Raw genomic sequence first — 15,106 nt, forward strand, 5'->3', positions numbered from 1 at the left:
TCCATTTCCCATCTAAAAGCCCCAAACAGCAGCTGAAAGGCCCTCCTGGGGATGCAGGCTGAGGATGTTTCCACATCCCAAACTGCTGACGTCCCCTGCCGAGACAGTCCCTGGAGAGGCAGCGGCACCCAGCCCATGGTGGGCACTCAGCCAGGGAGATGGGGAGGCAGGAGACAAGGTTGCAGAGGAGCCAAACTGGCAGGAGTGACAGCAGCCAGCATAGCCCCAGAAATGACACAGGTGCCACTCTGCCAGGCTCTGCCAGTGTTTCCCCCCGCCTCTGGCTGTGCAACATCACAGAGCCCCGGGACCCGGACCGCAGCGTTCCTAAACATTTACTCACGAGAGCCAGAAACATTCTCCCGGCAAATTCCTCGATAAGATAAACTGTGAAAATGTCACTACTGCCTGGGGGAGCCATCACAGAGCCCCGGGAGGGGAGAAGGATGGCCGTGCCCAGACCCCTGACATTACCTGCATCCTCCTCCTGCTCCTGAACTCAGGAACTGCTCCTGAAATGAGCAGGGCTGGACAAGGCAGAGCCAAGAGGTGCTGGTGTCCCACTCTGCCCCATCCACACGGACAAGGCAGCAGAGAATTGGGGCTGGAGTGACTTTGGGCATGCCATGAAGTTTCCAGGGAAGAATGGATGGTGGAGAGGGACCATCAATATTTGGTCACAGCCAAACACAAGGGAGGTGTATAAAACACACGGTGACATTGGGGTGAGCTATAGCCCCCAGTCCCCCCTCACCCTGCATCCACTGGGGCCATGTCTCTGCTTCCAATCACTCACCTCCCTCTGGTGCCAAGACAGCCTGAAGATAAGGCAAGGAAGGCAAGGTGAGGGAAGGAATGCGACCCCCTGGATCATCCTCCTCCAAGTTAATAAATCACCTTGCGGATTAATTGCTCCCTGGACAGGGGAAGACTCCGCTCCTCACCTCCCACCAGGGTTCTGGCTCAGCTGGGGAGCCCCAGATTTCAACTGAGTTCCTGGCATTCCTGCCTCAGCGTGAAGCTGAGGGGCTCCAGCAGCACCACGACCACCCTCGGGACAGGCAGTTGGTGGAGGAAGGTTGGTTGCTGTCTCTCTGAGGGACAGGGAGGAAGTGCATTCCCATTCCCAGGCACTTCTTTCCCCAGGGATACAGGAGATCAAGGTGCCTGGCACCCTGGTTAGCACTGTGGACAGATGCTGTGTAGCAGGATGAGGGGAGATGAAGGATGGGATGGAGGGTTTATGATCCAACTTGATGACATCCCAACTCAAAAATCAGAGGAGGACAAGGCACTCAGGTGGGGTACATGTCCCCAGAGCTCAAACAAACTTTCTAAGCCAACGGTGCCCCTCAACCATGCCAGGATTTTAACCCTCCAATGAGACAGAGCAACAAAGCACTATCAGCAGGTAAACCAGCACCAACTTTGAAGCCTACACAACAAAAAAAATGGGAGTTACCTATTCCCAGCTGTTTTCCAGGACTTCAGAAGCTAAGAAAATACCAACACAGGTTAAAAACTTCAATTCACCAAACAAAATACAGAAGAGCTACCAAGCGATGTCATACCTGAAGCTACAACAGAGTGTCCCAGCCTCTGTCCCGTGGAACAGCATCCATCCTTCACCCCTCAGCCAGGAATGCTGAGTGCCAGCTGGTCTGTGCTGCTTCAGGAGGCAACCACCACAGCTCATGGATGCTCTACAGAGCCTTGCCATGGATTTTCAGGGAGGAAACCACCTGGCAGGTCATTAAGCTCATCCTCAGCACAGCGTGCAGCAAACAGAATCCAAGCTCACACGCTTGCTGCAGGGCCAGGTGGTGAGGAACGCTATTTTCTTAGGGAACGGACAGGAAAAGGGGGATCCGGGAGGGGGGTTTGTTTTGGGGTTTCAGCTGCAATCTCCAGCTCATCCAGCCAGCCTGGCTCTTGTCAGCACTGCCCTCCTGCAGCGCAGGGGACTTTGTTTGGCTTGGAAGCCCCCGGCTGTGCTCGTAATAAGACTCCGTGTCTGCTCCGTGGTCCTTCCACCTCTTTGCACTCCTCAGACAATAGTTCGCCTGTGCCGCTGATACTGGCAGCATTTCCAAAGTTTTGGCTCCTTCCAAAGCTTCCTCTGCACCAGCCAGCCTTGGCCATGGTGCTTTGTTGTCATGTCCCACTGCATCCCACTGCATCCCACTGCATCCCACTGCACCCCACTGCACCCCACTCCGGGCTGTCTGTGGGGCACCATGCTCCACTCTGGACCTTTTGGGCCCCCGAATTGGGGACATGATGGGGAGAGGTGCCTGGCAGGCCCTTTGGGGTCATGAACAGCCTGGATGAGAGGCCACTGGAACAGGCAAAGCGTCACCCAGGCCTTGAGCCCCCCCGGCTGCACACGTCCCAACACCACCGTGAGAAATCAATCAACCGAACGCCTTGAAACCAAGCTGAGCGATGACAACCTGACGTCAGCCAAGGCTGAAATGCCCTTCTCCCTGCTATGTTTCCACAAGTATTTAAGCAGGAAAACTTAGGTCCTTTGAGGAAGTCCAGACAGCCTTGGAGATGGATAATAAAGGGGCCAAACAGGTGGGCGATCCTTTGCTGCTCCATGCAAGTGCTGGGGAAAGCCAGGAGATGGATGGGGTCAAAACACATATCATCCCTTTCCAAGCAACAACCAGAGCCAGAATTTGACCAATTAGTCCTTTTTTCTGCAAGTCACTTGGTTTTAAAGCAAAACACAAAGTCAGTAAACAGCTTTAATGCACTGAAGTTCACCACCTGTAACAGGACAGGTGCCAAGAACAAGGAGGAGTGTAAATTGTGTTCCTGCTTGCACAAAGATGGAGATTCCAGATCAGTTTTTCCTCCTCCTGAGTGCAGGGATGATGCCACAGCTGGGCACCATCCCAGGCTTCAGCATCCCAAAGCAAAGCTGCCCAGCCCACGGGCACAATGCCACGGGCCAAGGGCATCCCTGCAGCACAGCGCCACTGAGATGGGTACCCACAAGCTGTTTCCTGGGATGATAAGGGGTTAAAAAAAAAACCCAAACCACACAAAAAAGCCCAGCAGGCATGCCTGAAGGGGAGGATTAGAGAGAATAGGGCCATTTCTCAGCAAAGACTATGGCAACCTAAATAGAAAAGCAACATTACACTCAAGACAGGGGCCCTTTCCCTTTGCTCCTGCCCTACAATGCCACTATTGTTTTGCTGACAACTAGTAATTATCCCAAGCTGCACACTCTGGTATTCCCACCCCTTAACCGGGAGGGATTTTGCAGCCGCCGACCCTCTGACACCAGCAAAAATTCACATACCAGAGGGTTCAAAGGGGGGGCGGGCTGGGGAGGCTGGGCAGCCTTGCAGGGGATGGGAACGTCATTCCCAGGGTCCCGGAGCACTGGGGCTCTGGAGAAGGGCAAATTCAAGCCCTGCTGAAGCAGGTTCACCTACAGCTGGGTGCACAGGACCATGCCCAGGTTTGAGCACTGTCACAGAAGGACACCTCAGAGCCCCTTCCAGAGCCTAAAGGGGCTCCAGGAGATCTGGAGAGGGACTGGGGACAAGGGATGGAGGGACAGGACACAGGGAATGGCTTCCACTGCCAGAGGGCAGGGATGGATGGGATATTGGGAAGGAATTGTTCCCTGTGAGGGTGGGCAGGCCCTGGCACAGGGTGCCCAGAGCAGCTGTGGCTGCCCCTGGATCCCTGGCAGTGTCCCAGGCCAGGCTGGACACTGGGGCTTGGAGCAGCCTGGGACAGTGGAAAGGATGGGATGAGCTTTAAGGTCCCTACCAACCCAAACATGGGATTCTGGGATTTGGGATGTTTTTGTTCCTGATGGCCACACTTTGGGTTCAAGATGCCTCAGAAATCCCCCACTGCCATCCCATATGAAAAATGTTCACCTCCCAATTATTCAAGTCTAAGAAGTGAATCCTTTCTGGAAACAAAAAAAAAAAAAAAAAACAAAACAAAAAAAAAAAACCAATGCCAAGCCAAACCACCCCCCCCCACCAAAAAAAAAAAAAAAAAAAAAATCCCAAAAAAACACCAAAAAAAAAAGACACAAAAACCACCCAAAAAACAAACCCCCAAAATAATCCTATGGAAGCATAGTTTCCCTTCCCTGCTTAAAATTTCTGAGGAACTGGGACCCCCATGATGAGACCCTGCAGGCTGTCCTAGTGCAAGAGTATGGGGATGAGTCACACCCATAATTTTTCATTTATGGGATGCAGGAGTCACAGTCCCAACATTCCCTGCCTAACAGGAGTTCATCCTGGTGCCAGCCCTAGCTCAGATAAGGTGATAAAAAACTCTGGAAACTGCCTTAAGATGGATTAAAACATTCCCATGGTCAAACTGCAGATTTTTTTTTTCTGCTTTTGCAGGCTGGTGCAGGAGCCAGAAAGCCCAGAAAAAGTGCAAAAAAACCCTTTTTTTTTCCTGCCACAGGCTGCAAGCAGCAACCAAGATCAGGACAAGGCAGAGGACACCCACAGCCTCCAAAGGACCCAGCTACGAGCACCAGCTCCTCTGCCATCTACTTATATCATGCTTTACATAGGTAGTAGCTTTCTTAAAATTATTTTCTTCTGCATCTTAATTACATGATCACAGAAGTTTCTTCCTAATGGGAATGCTGGAAACCAGTTTTTCCTGCAGCAAAGCCAATTCCACAAATACTAGCAGTGACCTGTAAAGCTTTAAAAAAACAATCCCCATAAATCAGCAGAGCAACATCTTCCCTTCCTTGCAGCAGCAGCAGTGTCACTCGCCAGGCTGGGATTTTATTTATTGTTGTTTTAAGCACCCAGGAGAAAAGAAAACGCTTCTAAAACCCCACTTAACCCGCTCCAGCTGCAGGGGAAAACAAAAATCCCATGTAGGCAGGAGCTAGGCTCCGGGACTCTGGGCAAGCTGCAGCCCGTCCCCAGAGCACCCAGCTGGGATTTGGGGGAATGAGCCCCCCCTTCTCACAGGCTGCAGCCCTGCCAGCTCCTCATTAAAGCGTGTAGCCGCTTGCAGGGTGGGGAGCCGGAGCGCTGAGGCTCCAGCAGCTCAGAGAGAGCCCTGCCCCACGGCCAGCACCCTGCTTTGGGGGATGCTGGAGCTTGCAGGAGCTCCTGGGGCTGCCCTGGGAGCCAGCTCCCAGCTCCTCTCCATGGCAGTAGCAAGGATTAAACCCACGCTGTGCTCTTCAAACCCCTTCTGGCTCCTTTGCAGCCCGTGCTTGGGGACACCGGAGCTCAGCGGCATGGGGGGAATAGCAAGGCTTGCACGGCTTGTGGAGAAACCCTGGCTGGCCACTCCACAAGGAAAGAAGGCAGGAGAAAGCCCGGAAAGGGGCCGCTGGGAAAGCAGAGGAAAGGCTGAAAAAAGATTGAAATGGGACAATGTTATCAGGCAGCTGTGCCACGGATGCGGGGGGCTCCGGATGCGCGGCACCCGCTGGGATGTTTGGGTGCTGAGCTCTGGCACCAGCTGCACGTGGGCAGGGAGGCTCCACCAGTCACACCTGGAGGCCAGCTGGGGCCATCAGGTGACTGAGCAGCAGCAAGATAAAAAGATTAAACAGCTGAATGAAGGAAACAGGAAATATTTTTGCTCCCGACCCAAACAGACACATTTCTACCGGTGTTGCTGCCACTGAGGCTGACCCCGAGGCCAGAGGGATGTCAAGGGTTAACAGCCACCCCTGCACAGCTGGAACAGAGGGAGAGACCCAGGTGCTGGGATACTGGGGATATGGTGGGAGACCAGAGCACTGGGAGGCAAGGGATGTTCTGGGAGGGAGATCAGAGCATTTGGACCAGGAGCTGCACTGGGAGAGACCCATTTCCACAGTGAGAGTGAGATTTACAGCGACACAGGCTGTCCCTGTGTCCTGTCCCCTAGGCATGGAGCATCCCACTCCAGAACGGTGCCCAAAGCAGGCCTGGTGTCCCTCTTGGGGCAGAAGTGCTTCCCCACGGCCCAGGATCAAACATCCACGAGCCTGTTCCAGCAGCAGCCCCCGCAATCCCCGGCGCCGCTGGCAGAGCGCGGGGCAGCGCGGGGAGCAGGGCTGAGCCCAGCCCAGCTGTGGGGCTGCCCGGCTCTGCGGAGCCGCACATCTGGAGCAGCAGCCTGGCAGGGAGCGGGATCCCGCCCGTGGCCGCCCTAATCCCGTTGCTAGGACACCCGCGGGCGAAGAAATACAACACTTGTCGGATTAGAGTCTAGACGGGCTGACCTTTCCCTCCGCGGCCGAGGTGTAACCGGCCGAAAATCAGGCCCCGCTGGCTAAAAGGAGGGATTTTGTTGCTGTTTAGGTGTTTGATTTTGTTTCAGATGGGAGCCAAGGAGGGAGGGACATCGCTGTCGCTGAAAGAGTCATTTCACGACCTGCCGCCGGAGAGGGATGTGCAGGAGACGGCCCGGGGCTTGCAACCTGCTGCCAAGCCCGGGCTCTGCCCAGCAACTCGGCTGACAAAAGAGCCTTTCAAGAGAGGGGACGATGTCAACTCCGCAATTAGCAGGGGAAAGGAAAAAAGAGCCGAAGGAAGATTATTACCTCCAGCAGTTGCCTCTTGGGGCCCCTCTCCAGTGGCTTCCTTAACTCTTTCGGCTGAGCTCAAGGAGAAGGTGGGACAGGAACCATCAGTGTCAGCATCAGCCAGGGGCTGGCTGGGGTCGGGCTGGCAGCCTGGCCCTGAAGGATGCCATGAGGATTCTCATCCCCCTGGCACCCAGAGGGAGCCAGGCCCACCACCCTCCAGCTAAGAAGGAAGTGTCTGATGTCTCCATCCAGCCCCACACTGGGAAAATCCTGGTGGGATTAGACTGTGACCAAGAGCCCAGCCCAGTACTGGGTACCACACACAGGCATGGGGGATGCCAGGATCCCCACACACCCTCCACCTTCATGGCCTGACCTCACCATCTCCACACCAAAAGGATGTGCCCAGAGCAGCTGCAGAAGTAGCAACTGGTTAACCAGGTCCTGAAGCCTGAGTTATCTGGGATGGTGGAAGGTGTCCCTGCAGACACCAATGAAATGGGCTTTGAGGTCCCTTCCAAGCCAAACCATTCAAATATAATCTACAGTAAAAGCCAAAAATCACAGGTGTGCTGCTGCCACACACCTCCCTTCACCCACAGTGCCAGGGGCTGGGATTTTCTCTCACCCCCCTGGTATCCGAGGGGACTTGGTGCCACCTGAAATCACTGCAGGTTTCTACTCCACCCACTCCCACCCATCAGTGCCCCCCTGAGCCCCAGCTCTCAGCATGACAGGGCACCCAGCTGGGGAGACACCGTGTCACCCACATGTCCTGGGTCCCCAGGATAAGGCTCCTGGCCCCTCTGGAAAGCATTTTAGGCCCCCAAGGGAAGAACTAAGTTGTACAGATGCCTTCCCACCACATCACAAGTGAGCACCACCAGCTTATCTGGGGGATATCAAAAAGTTGCTATTTATTCAAAAGTCAACGATCTCCAATTCAATTAAGTTACAGACTAACAAGGAGAGTGGAAAAGAATAAATTGGTTTGATTACCGTGTTTCCCAGAGGGAAGGCAAGTGGCTAATTTATAAACTCAGGGATAGCTTCAAGGACCATTGGGCTGTTGGAGATTTATGCCCGTGGTGACAGTGGGAAGAGCATGGAGATGGTGATGCTGGGTTCCAGGTGCCCCAGCTCCTATTCCCACCCTGGGCTGTTTGAGCAGCCTCCCACAGCCTGGGGACAGGGTCAGAGGAACAGCCAGATCTTGCAATCCCCAGGGGAGGAGGAAACCAGCAGACTGAGCTTGGGAATAAAATAAAACTACAATAAAATCCACTAATGACCAATTTCCATCTTAGAAAAGGGCTGGGAAGCGATGCCAAAAAAAAGCAATAAAAATTCCACAAAAGCAACCTTTTTAAGACACGGGATGTTCCGGACCAGATGTTGCTTGCTGAGAAAGCCCCAGTGCCAGGGCTGCTGCTGCTGGTCAGAGCCAGGAGCACAGCAAGCCCCCAGAGCCTTGACCCTGGAGCAGCCCCAGCCCCAGGAGTCCCAGCACTCTTAGGAGGTCAAAGCCACCCACCTTTGGTCGGTGGGAACCACCCCTTCACCCCCAAAGGGCTGATTAACCACACTCATGCCTCGGGGGTGTGGAGGTTATTTGCCCTCAAGTCTGCTCCAGCTCTCTCTCGATGTCTCTCCCAGCAGCTCCAGATCCATATTAAGGCAATACCCTGTTAGCTGTAAATTTCCAAACCATTTTCTAACCCTACTTAGCTCTTTGTTCTTCAATGGTATCTTTGCCAAGGAGCTCCCCAGGCTAACCAAGCTTTACACTAAAAGCTGAACACGCTGCTACCATGTCCCTTCCTCTGTCCACAGAGTCAGGGACTAGTTCCCAGACCCCAGGATTTAAGGGGACTTAGCACCAGCTGAAATCATTGCACCACCTCCCACCCACCAGCAGGACAGGGCACACCCTCCCGAGGGCTAACCCAAAGGATGAGGGATGTGGCTGGAGGCAGGAGAGCCAGGGAGAGCACCCCCACAGCTAGCAGGGAGGAAACTGGGGTGGGGGGTGAGGTTCCACCATGGAACCTCACTGAGTGGTTTGGATGGGAAGGGACCTTAAAACTCATCCAGTCCCACCCCCTGCCATGGGCAGGGACACCTTGTATTGTCCCAGGGTGCTCCTAGCCCCCTCCAACCCAGCCTTGGACACTTCCAGGGATCCAGGGACAGCCACAGTTTCTCTCATCAACCTGTACCAGTGCCATGACACCTTCAGAGGGAAGAATTTCTTCCTAACATCTAAGACACTGCCTCCAAGCTGCACACTCAGTGAGAGAGATGCAGCATGCTCCTGGAAAGGATTCCTCTCCACTGCTTTCCCAAATGTCATCAGATACACCAGAAGAATCGTTAGAATGTTTTATTAATCCTATACCTCTGGGCTGCTGATATACATCAATACTTAATCCCAGATGTCTCCTTCAGCACTTTGAACTCTCTACTGAAATGCCAGAATTAATTCTTTTCTTGGTAAACTATCAAGAGTTTGGGGAAAAAAGACAGCGTAGTTGCTGGGATTGTTATTCCAGGGCTTAGAGTATCATCTCTAACAGTCACAACAGGCCAGAGTGGTGCAGGAGACACGTGATGTCCCCGTCACAGAACATGGGGTGGGTTGGAAGGGACACCAAACCTCGCCTTGTTCCATCCCCTGCCATGGGCAGGGACACCTTTCATTCTCCCAGAGTGCTCCAAGCCCCAATGTCCAGCCTGGCCTTGAACAGTTCCAGGGTTCCAGGGGCAGCCACAGTTTCTCTGGGCCTGGGAAGAATTCCTTCCCAATATCCCACCCAGCCTTCCCCTCTATCAGTGTGAAGCCATTTACCCTTGTCCTGTCACTCCAGGCTCAAGTGAGAAGTCCCTCTCCTCTTTTTTATCAGAGGATGCAGCCTTGGATTAGTCCTCACACCACACTCCACATACTCTTCCCTCCTTATAAAGAAGTGGCAACACCCCCCCAAGAGCAAAGCCAGTTTCCCAGCAGCATAGTTTTTTCTGCTCAGGGATTTTTTAAGCCAGACGATGACGCTTGAACCAGGATTGCAAAATGTTTTCTCCAAGGGCTCGGATTTGCTATTTAACAGCACCCAAGTTTTGTCGCCATAAACACTGGAAGGAGAGGTTAGTCCAGCTGCAGGCCAAAATAAATAGGGAGCAGTGTCACTGAGAGGCTGCTCTTCAGAGCAAAAAGAGCCTGCTTCTCCAGAATATGGGAGTGTATGGGCAGGGTTTTCCAGTGGCCACAGGGAAGAGCAGCCCAGCTCCCCATCCCTCCAGAGACACGCAGCAGTGGGGAGGGAGCTCCCAGGCACTCATGGCCATGCTGGGCCAGCAGACACTGCATGGAAACCTAAAATCAAGGCAAGAACTCTGGGAGAATGGATGCTGTGGATGCACCAAGTTCACTTACAGAGCTGGAGAAGTCATGGAAAAATTAGGATTAGGGCTTGAAAAGGTTGTTTGCTTCAATGAAAGCAACTCTGGCGAGGGAGCACAGCCACTCTGCAGGAATAATACTCAGTCTCTTTCTAAACCTAATTTACAGCCCCAAAGCACCATCCAAGCACAGCCACTTCATCCCTGCCACTATCTGCTTGGGACAGGCAGGAGGGATGGGATCCACCTGCAGGGGTGATGGACCAGGAGCCCAGGGTGCTGCAGGGATATGCCCGCAGCCGCAGCTCCTTCCAGCTGCCGGCAGCCCGTGGCAGCTCCCTCTCCCCAGCAGCAGCTCCCACACCACAGATAAGGTTTTGCAAACAGCAGTCCTGTGAGCTGATAAGGAGGTGAGGAGCCTGAGGAGCTTCTGGAACACAGCATCCTCCCCAGTTCCTCCAGCCCCTGCTGGGAACCTTGGCAGTCAAACGACACTGTCAGAGCTGAGAGGTGCCAGCCCTGCCCAAGCCAAACCCATGATGCTGGGTGCTGCACACTGCCAATTCCCACATGTCTTTTGAAGAAATTCCTAAAATAATACTAGGAAAGCTCTGATCCCCTTGTCAAACCCCCCCAGGTGCTGACGCCAGAGCAGTTGTGTCACAGGCTGTAAATTGCTTTGCACAGCACCACGTGCTTGAGGAATCCCAGCTAGCATAACCCACGGCCCACTGGGGATGGAAATTATCAGGAATGAGCCTCTCCACCTGCAGCTCCAGCACCTGCTGTCCATAACAGTGGGAGGAGGCCAGTTGCATTCCCAGGTGCTGCCTGCACCCTCAGCAGCAGCACAGCAGAGAGCTGGGGCTGCTTTTGGGCTCCTGCCCAGCCCCAAACTGATGCACGGAAATTCAGTGTGACGGAAGATCACAGAATCATGGAAGCATTACAGCTGGAAAAAACATCCAAGATAATCAGATCCAACCACTAACCCAGCATAGCCAGGTCCACCATTAAACCATGTCCCCAGAAACCACATCTACACATTTTTCAAACGCTTCCAGAGATGGTGATTCCATCACTTCCCTGGGCAGTCTGTTCCAATGCCTGATTGCTTGACTGGGGAGGCCAGGCCAGCTGATCACCACTATCCAGGGGCCTGGCACAGGATTTCCCACCTGGGAATGGGGATTTCCCCAGTGTCTGACCCAGCCCATACTTGGGGTCATTCACAGCCCTAGTTGTGATTCCCCCCGCACCGGCCAGACCAGTGGCAGCATCCCCACACTACTCCTCATGGCTACGTGCCCTTCCTGAGGAATCCGAGAGATTCAATGATAAGAGGCCAGCCCAGCTTGGGGCAGCTAAGCCCCCAAATTTGCAAGGCAGGCAGATAAACAGAAAGGTTATCTCCATGCCAGGACAACTTTCGGAGCAAACATTCCCCAGGAGCCATCACAAAGGCAGGCTGGCAGAACAGGCCTTGCAGTCCTTGGACATTGAACCAAGGGAAGGGGGGGGAAGAAAAAAAGAAAAGGAGGAAAAAAAGCCCACACCAACCCGCTGAATTCCTTTAAAACCCGATCCGCAGCCTGCCTTTGGGAGGCGGCCAAGTCAGCTGGGTGAGACGGGCACCTCCCTGCCGGTGGTGACCGGCGCCGGCTGCCCTCTCCCGGCACTCATCCCCTCTGCACGCCCTGGCAAACCTCCTGGGGACCCCCAGCGTGGCTTAACAAAGCTGGGGCATGCACCTGCAGCTCAGCAGAGGGTCCTGGCCAGACCTGAGTGCCCAAGGATGCTGATGGAGAGAAGGTGGGAAGGGCACGGGTAACTCTGAGTACCCACTATTAAAGCAGCTCCTGGCCCTCCAGCTTGGCTTGTCTGCACTGGACAGTCTCCAGGGACCAAAAATAGCCAATTCAGGATTTCACATGGGAACGATGTTCCCATCTCTGCAGATCTCCAAGGGGAGCTTTGTTCCCGCGGTCCCTGGGGAGGCACCCACGCCTCGGAAAGCAGCATCATAAATGCAGCCCGAGGCACTTGGAGAGCTTCTCCCAGTGTTCCCAGACTGCTCTGGGAGTGCTGGGCATCCCCACTGCCCCAGCCGGCCTCCTTCCCTCCACAGCTGACCCTGCTGCCCACGGAGCAGTGCCAGAGCTGTTCCTAGATGACACAAAGCCTTGCTCCACTGAATAATCCACTGATTTCACGGCTGCCTTCCAGCTCGCCTGTACCTGGGGATGCCACTAACAGAAACATCGTGCCCAGCCTCTGACAGCAGAGAGAGACACAAGTGATGCTTCATACTCCACTGGCACAAGCCAAAGACAGCTCCACCACTACCCCAGAGAAAATCCACTCTGCCCTGGTTTTTGGATTGTCACTTGCAGCTCAGCTGCTTTGGCAGTCGGGGTTCCTGGGATCCAAGTCAGGGCTCCCTGTGTCAGCCGTGGTTGTTCCCGCCTCCGGGCACCGGGCACGCATCCAGAGACCGGCTGCAAGGGGAGGAGGGCTTTCATCCCGCCTGGCAGCCGGCAGGAAGCTTCCCTGTCGGGGAGGTAAAGTTCACCAGAAACACAGGCAGTGGGAGAACCGGCTAGTGTGCCTCGTGGGGAAAGAAGGGCTGGAGAGCTGAGTCAGCACTGAATTCCCCTCTCCCGGCGCACCAGCAGCTTGGGAATCGCGATGTTACAGGGAGCCCCGAAGGCAGGGAAAAGCCCAGAAGGGTGTGGGAGGTGTTGTATCTCCAGGGCACACGCTCGGGGCTCCCGACCGCTCACAACACTTCCAAGGACGTGCAGCCATAGGGAGGATTTGTGGGGAAACCGCTAATGCACGGAGCGCGGCCACTCTGGGGCAACGCCATCCCGCCTGTCCCACAGCCAGCACGGACCTGACCAGCCACTCTCCTCCCAGGGAACTGCAGTAGGGATTCCCCAGCATCCCTGGCCGCTGATGGGATGAGGCACACGGGATCCCCCGGGCTCGGCAGCCACGAGGGATGTGGTCTTTGAAGGGATCACCCCCAGCTTCGGGAATCACGACTGGGAGCAGCGTTTGGCCCGAGGGGAGATTCCAGACCCCATTCCTGCTGAGAGCCTCCCAGAAGGTACGGAACCTGGGCACAGCAGCAGGCACCCCCCTCCCACCGACCCTCCTCCCCCGGCCAAGCATCCCGCAGCATCCCGTGCACGTTACCCGGCTCCTGAGAAGCGGCGGGGACCAGCAGGACAAAGAGCCCGAGTAGCAGCCGCGGCGGGGGGCACCTGCGAGAAGGGAAGGGGAGAGAGAGATCACCCTTCTGCCGAACACGGGGCGGGCCCCGACCCCCAGCCCCACCCCGAGGATCTCCCGCGGCCACAGCGAGGACCCCCAGCCCCGGCGGCTCCAGGGTCCCGGTACCCCCAGCCCCGGTGCCCTCGCGTCCCGGTGCACCGGGCTTCCCGCGCTACCCGTGCCCCCTACCCGGCGGCTTCCCGGTCCTGGTGCCCACCTTACCCGGTGTCCCCAAGCTACCGGTGCACCTGGGACCCCCCCGCCCCCCAGGGTCCCCGTCCTCTCTCCCGGGCGCTCCCTCCCGCGTCCTGTCGCAGGGTCCCGGTGCTCCGGCGCCGCCTCTCCACGGCGGTCCGTGCTTCCCGCACTACCTGTGCCCCCCACTCCCGGCGGCTCCGGGTGCCCGGTGCCCCCCGCAGCCTCGGCGCTCACCCCGTGCACATGGCGCCCGCTCGGTGCCGGCAGCGCGGCTCGGCTCGGCTCAGCTCGGCTCAGCTCAGCTCGGCTCGGAGCGGCGGGATCAGCGCGGCCCGGGGGGCGGGGAGGGGAGGGGAGGGGCGGCAGGGCCGGCCCGCCCCGGGCGGGTGAGCCGGGGCTGGGGCTCAGCCCGCCCCCAGCCCCCGGGACCGGGGCTCTCACGGCCGTCGGTCTCCTGCAGCCGGGAGGGGGTCGGGGACACTCCTCGAGGAAGGGTGAGCGGGAGAGGCACAGCTCTGCTCCCCGAGGAGCATCCCTCCCGAGGAGCATCCCTCCCGAGGAGCATCCAGCCTTTGCCTGGGGCGCCAGGGAGCACCCTCACCCCCCAAAGGGCACCCACCGGCCGCAGGACCTGTCCTGGCACCTCCTGCTCCACCAAGCCCTGGGCTTCGGCTCGCAGGCCAGGTCTGGTCTTGAAGGAGGGAGTGAATCAGCGAGCTGAGCTCATTCCCTCTCCCGGCACTTATCCGAGCCCCGGGGCACGGGGCAGGACTGGGCGCTCCCAGCATGGCGCCCGCTCTTCTCCTTTCCTGGCCCTTCGCTCGCCCTCACTGTGTGCGTGGGGCTCGGGAACTCCACGGTCCTGCTTCCTTCATGGTGCCGCGAACTCAGCCCAGTCCGACAGGGTCCTGCACACCCTCCCGGGGCAGCTCTGGCTGCGGGCTGCAATGCCAGAGCCAGGGCAGCAGTGCCCCGCACCTCACCCTGCCGTGCCGGGAAAGGGGTTAAATTAAAGCTGGGGCTGCTGCCCACTTTCACTTCTCCCCATACCCCAGCTTTTATCTTCCTCCAGCCCCAGGATTATCCCAGCGGGATAATCCCCACAAAACCTGCTGCCACACCTTGCTTTGTCTTCCGCAGCATTTCAATGCCCCGCGGCAGCAAAAAGCTTCTGAAATCCAAACCCTGGAAACTCAGAGGAGATGTAGAAGTGATTCACTAATGATGGCAGAGGCGTGTTTAGTCTAAGGCAGGGTTTGGATCTAGCAGGATAAACCACGACATCCAGCTGCTCGGCTCTGCGCTCCTACAGGGGCACGCTAGCGCTTTCTGAATTTTGGCTGTAAATCTTTCAACAGCGCCAAAGGCAGGCAGCCCCTCAGCACAGCCCCAGTCTGGGACCAAAAGTACACACCGAGGGTGCCTCTTGTTTGGCTACTGAATGTTTTCATGTGGTCAGGACTCTTAAATTTATGCTTTCTCAGCTGGATGCTGAGTGATTTACCAGCCCTTTTTTCTCCTGCAGCTGGATCCCTTCCATCCAGGTAGAGGATGGAGTACCTGAGCTGCACAAAAGGCAACACGTGCAGCTCTGAATCACCGGGCTGTCCTTCTGAGAAGGGATTTTGGAGGGGTGGATGAACTGCAGGGCCTGGACTGCATGGAGCAAGGGGGAGGAGAGTCCTG

General features: G+C 56.3%; 1 protein-coding gene across 1 annotated transcript in view; it reads right to left on the reverse strand.

The window, feature by feature from the left end:
- COL18A1 (collagen type XVIII alpha 1 chain) overlaps nt 1–13,756 on the reverse strand; it is a 36,536-nt gene extending 22,780 nt beyond the window's left edge. The window contains exons 1-2 of the mRNA XM_056495803.1: nt 13,655–13,756; nt 13,145–13,212 (exon numbers count right to left, since the gene is read on the reverse strand). Of these exons, the coding sequence (XP_056351778.1) occupies nt 13,145–13,212; nt 13,655–13,665 (79 nt within the window). The 5' untranslated portion in view covers nt 13,666–13,756. The remainder of the gene's footprint in view (nt 1–13,144; nt 13,213–13,654) is intronic.
- Nucleotides 13,757–15,106: the final 1,350 nt, after the last annotated feature.

The sequence above is a fragment of the Oenanthe melanoleuca genome, chromosome 7 (genome assembly GCF_029582105.1).
Source record: "Oenanthe melanoleuca isolate GR-GAL-2019-014 chromosome 7, OMel1.0, whole genome shotgun sequence".
In the NCBI taxonomy this organism is placed as follows: Eukaryota; Metazoa; Chordata; class Aves; order Passeriformes; family Muscicapidae; genus Oenanthe; species Oenanthe melanoleuca.